General features: G+C 43.4%; 1 protein-coding gene across 1 annotated transcript; it reads right to left on the bottom strand.

Moving 5' to 3' along the window:
* Nucleotides 1-2,787: 2,787 nt before the first annotated feature.
* On the bottom strand, nucleotides 2,788-4,957 carry LOC120639710 (neural Wiskott-Aldrich syndrome protein-like). Its single transcript, XM_039915592.1, has 2 exons — nucleotides 4,495-4,957; nucleotides 2,788-2,898 (listed from the first exon to the last, which is right to left on the bottom strand). The coding sequence occupies exons 1-2, from the start codon at nucleotides 4,870-4,872 to the stop codon at nucleotides 2,890-2,892; spliced, it is 387 nt and encodes a 128-aa protein (XP_039771526.1). The 5' UTR covers nucleotides 4,873-4,957; the 3' UTR covers nucleotides 2,788-2,889.
* Nucleotides 4,958-5,185: the final 228 nt, after the last annotated feature.

Below are 5,185 nucleotides of genomic sequence, written 5' to 3'. Positions count from 1 at the left end.
GCAAAGACGAATGACATGAAATGATGTGATGCATGATTGTTGCATCAAGGACTGTATTTCAAAAGTTATTATTATCATGAATTTTTTTTAATTTATTCAAAATTAACTGAGCAAGACTGAAGGTACAAGTTTTTTTTTTAATGTTGGAATCAAAGTAGCCAGCAAGATCAGGCATAACACCAAAAGGAATAGAATGATTATTGATGGGGCTTTGTTAACAAACATCATGGCTTAGCCAGGGAGCCATGAAGGAAAAAGGAACAATGGTTTTGATAGGAATAGATTCAAAGCATTGATCAAGGGTTGGATCGATTGACAGGTTAAGATCAACGGTAAGGTTCACGCAAGACCCAAAGCCACTAACTTACCAAAGAACCTTCTCAACTCAAGATTGAACTAGCATATTATGTTGGTCACATTACTACAACAGAAAACCTAGGAGGACATTCAAGTAAGAGCAACACATTTTAGTAAAACAACATATCAAGAAAGGCAATCAACCAAACCAAGATATGCCATGATGAATGCACGTCCTATACGTCCTCACAAAACAAAACAACTGCCAAATAGCTTTGGACTTGCGGGGTTAGCACCGGTGGCTTGGCACAAATTACGTCTCTCCCTATATATATTTAGCCGAATTCTATTCGTTCTTAACCTATCGAAATCGGGGTTAGCGTACCTACAGGAAAAGAACAACATAAATATATATAAATATTCACGACTGGGCCCTTCGTGCCAGCACTCACGAACGGCCCCCATGTGTCCTACGCCACATGGGTAACGCATATGCAGTTGCCCACATATTCACCCATACATTACCGTTCGCTATAGAAACGGCAGCCATACAATTTCCGCTGTATGGCCAACGTTAACATACGCTACTCAGTGGCGTATTCACAAGTTTCTTTACTCCCAATATAATCGACCGATGGTCGGTATATTGGCAGCAGCTCAAGTAGGTCACTGCTTGAGCACAGCGTTCGGTTCGCATCACCGACGGGAAGGTCAGACTCCCTCAGCTGACTGAGTATACTTTACTCCCATTATGGCCAACCGATAGTTGGTATATTGGCAGCACCTCAAGTAAGCCACTGCTTGAGGGCAGCATTCGGCTCGCATCACCGACAGGAAGGTCAGACTCTCTTAGCTGACTGAGGATCCTTACCTTCTTACCTTAGCGTAGGTGCGTCGTTACAAAATTTAAAGATTGATTGTGCACAAAAGTAAGGTTTGACAGAAATGTAAAGTGCTGGAAGTCAGATATAATAAACCATAAGTAGATAGCCACACAACAAAACTCCCATAATTTACCCTAGGGCTTTACGAACTATGCACAATCCTTAACGAACCAACGCATTTGCAAACGCGATTTTTTGTGGTCAAGTCTTTAAGAAAACAGGTTTTTAAGGTATGTTGCCCTCTCTGAAGTATGCTTTGCAGCTCTGATACTAGCTGTGGCAGTACCGCCTAAATTAATCCGGCTTAAGTGCGCTAACTATCACCGAAACAGTAACTAGGGTTAACACGCACTTAAAACGGAGTAATCCGGTAGTGCTGTCGGGTAAAATCCCGATTAAACCACTTGAAACAGGATCAACAAAGCAGTCCAGAGAATGCAACATTCCACAAATTTTACAACACAGAGTATGAAATTGAATTAATATTACAAACCAAGTTTGAATTTATAAAAGTATAACAGAGTTCAAGAGCAGCAGAAAAATACACGATAGTCTAGCGATGATAGAAGACGTCATGATGAAGCCCGTACATGACATCAATCACATCCTCAGATATATCACCTGAAAAACAAAGCCACAAGCAAGGCTGAGTATACTAATACTCAGCAAGGCTTACCCGACTAAGGGTATACTTAGCCCTTTATCTAGACATGCAAGGCTTTTGGCTTGCGGGGTTTGTTTGCCGAAAAGCAGTAAAGAGTAGATCCTTAATTTCAGGTTTTAGCTTCCAAATTCTAGTTCAATTAACCATTCTAGGTGAGCATCTATCCAATAGCATACATGGTGGGAAACATTTATATTTCATTATCCAACCAACCATATTCATCATCACCGTCTTTCACTTCTTACTCTATGTAGCAGAAGGGTTAAGCAGTCCCAAACCGTGAGAAGCGGACGATTCGAATCGAATTTGTTAACCTGGCCAGGCAGACCTAACACACACGTATGGGAACCAAGTCACCCACACGACTTTTCCCCTTTCTTTCCGGGTTGTGGATCAGGGTCACCCACTTCGAGTACAAGGATCCACGCCACGGTACGGCGCTGGGTCGTGAGCCTCCTTGCACCCGCATGTGGCCGCATGAGAACAACGTTCAAAGAGGGTGAGGGAAAAGTCCACTCGCCGGGCCGATCAGGTACTTAAGCTTACCGATTACCATATTTCTCGGCATGTGGTTAGTACGTTCAAAAGCTTAACCACCACTACCACACACTGCGGCCTTATCCATTTTCACTAAACAGACGGGGTATCACCAGTACCACAACCCCGCCTGTGAGCCTTATAGTTGCAGTATGTAGTAGACATTCAACTCCTATAATTCTCGCGAGTGACAGGAAATCACTCGACTTCTACCGAACCTTTAGCCTAGCCAACTAGCGAACTACACATACTAGTGTTCAAGCATAGGTACCTAGGATCATGCAACTATGGTTCCAAGCAACTCCTGTAAACTTAAATGCGCAAGTAGATAGAAACAGTAATAAGTTGCATAAATTTAAAAATAGATAGGACATGCTCCGGGGCTTGCCTTTTTGCTGAGCGGGGTTAGTATTTCTCTCGGCCTTGGGCCGGATCTTCACAAGTTCCTTCCTCGGCTTGCTTCGCTAGCTCCTAGCTTCATGACCAAATTTATAGACGACGTCCTTGCTACGATTTCTACATGAATGCACAAGCGATGCAAGTGAGCGAAACAATTTAAGATTTTTGACCGGACTGTCGAGTATGCAAACAAGCTAATTACACAAAAATAGGTAGCACAGCGTGGCATGTGGACTACAAGAAATGATTTCAACATCTTAGTGGCACAATTATTTAGTGCAGATTAATTAAGCACATGCACAACCCACCTGGAGGCTGGAGCATAAGCTAACTTTGGATATGAGGTAAATTGAGGAGGTAATAACAATTTAAATACAGCTAAGAGCATTTGGCCTTGCCTAAACACTATCAAATATTTTCCCTCTTCGATACAGATCTAAGTAGTCACACATAATTGGCTTTGCTAAATGTTGGCATTTTATGAACTATTGGTGAATGAAAATAAATAAAACAAAAACTCAACTACTATTTAGTGAACACTATCAGTCAAAAGTTATTCCATGAGTCAAGCAGATTTTATCTGTACAACGCTATCATATAAAGTCATGACAAAAGCTGATGATATTTTGATAGATTATGCTTCAAGGGAGCTAACATGATTGATCTCACAGGACTTCAAGCAACAGAGAATTAACCATTTATTTAACAATTTATTCATCACACAGATAAACCACAAACAAAAGGACAAACCTTTTTATGAGAAACTATATATGCATAAATTAAGGAATAACGATACAAAGCTATGACAGATGGTTTCGTGATTTTAGAACTACCAATATTTTTCTAGGAATTCCACAGAATCAAACATGCACAAGTATTGCTACCAAAGAAACTAACTAGCTTCTACTATCCATCCCTTCACCAAAGCGTGCATACAAACAGAGTGCTAGGCCTGCACCTGCTGCTTCATCTAGGTATTTGACCTTCAAATTTTTCCTGCAGGTTTATCTACTCAAATATAGCAACTAGTAAAAGTTTCGTAATTTTCCAAGTGCCAGAACTATTTATCATGAGATAGCACTATTAACCATGGATTTAAATCAAAACCAAAACTAGAGAGTTGTGATGGCTCCTAAACTTTTACCATATTGTTCATTTAGTATCTAAAGCATATTGGAAAAGTTTTATTTGAAAATACCAAGTAGAGCATCAAAAGCAAAATACGGCATTTATTACTAGCCTAGAACAAGATCTAATAAAAACCCATAGCTATATTTGTCAAAATGTCCTCAAATTTTTACAGTAATCTATTCATCTAAGGTGTAGCACACTGTCCAAAAATCAGCTAAAGATCATGGGTAGAACTTGAGATACATACAAATGTGGATAAAACCAATATTTAATGGAGAGATAAAACTATTGGTCAAATGCAAAAGTGTATGTAACAAAAGTTGTAGATTTTGTTGCAAGGATTCCAGAACAGTTGAGTTTGTATTTTTCTGATTTTTCTACGATTTTCTACAAATTTTCAAAGTTTGCTGTTTGAAATCCATGTATATTTTGCAAACTAGCCCCTGGAATTTTCGTTTCTTTTAACATGAGGTCCCTGGTCGGACCAGGAACAGAGGAGGGATTCCGGCCCTTTTTCCGGCGAGTAGAGTCACCGGAGGTGGGGGCTAGGTTGGGGGAAATGGAGAGGAGGTCGAGCCGCACCTGCGGGTGGTCTCGGGGCTCGCGGGGATGGCCGGACGGGGCTTGCCGGCGTGAAGCAAGGGGCGCGGCGGGTCTGTTCACCGGCGGTGGCGTTCCGGCGGCCATGTGCGGAGGTGGTTGGGCTTGGGAGCTCCGTTGGGGCGAGGTGAAGCCGTTCCCGAAGTTGTTTTGGGCGGGGAGAGGGCGGAACGACGAGCTCGACGGCGAGCTGCGGACGGCGGCGATGCTGTGCCGCGGCGGCGGCGTTCCGGAGGCCCTAGGCGGCGGTGAGCGGGCTTGGGAGGACCAGTGAGGGCCAACGAAGCTCGCTAGAGGGTCGGTTTTGGGGAAGAAGGGGCGCAGGAGGAGGCTCCACGGGAGCAGGGCGACGGCGGCCATGGCTCGCGGTGGCGGCGACGAGCCTGAGCAAGGGAAGGATGGGCTCGGCTCTGGAAGAGGCGAAACGGAGAGGAGAAAACGAACTTGGCTTTGTTGGATGGTTAAGCGGCGACGATATGGTTTGACGAGGCGACGCGTGGTGGTGCCGGCGACGAGACGGCGAGGCGACGGCGTTGCGACAGGGAAGGAGATGATGGCGAGGGCAGTTCTGTAAATAACGCGAAGTTCCAAAGTCCAGTTCGTAAACTCAGCTTTTCTCCTTCTTCATGGCTTCAAATGAAAAACTTTTGAATACCAAACTTGCTTAAAATTT

This window comes from Panicum virgatum, chromosome 7K (assembly GCF_016808335.1).
Source record: "Panicum virgatum strain AP13 chromosome 7K, P.virgatum_v5, whole genome shotgun sequence".
In the NCBI taxonomy this organism is placed as follows: Eukaryota; Viridiplantae; Streptophyta; class Magnoliopsida; order Poales; family Poaceae; genus Panicum; species Panicum virgatum.
This window is presented reverse-complemented; position numbering and strand designations above follow the sequence as displayed.

Excerpts from the sequence above, each read along its gene's own strand:
- LOC120639710 (XM_039915592.1), bottom strand. The coding sequence starts at position 4,872 with ATGGCCGCCGTCGCCCTGCTCCCGTGGAGCCTCCTCCTGCGCCCCTTC.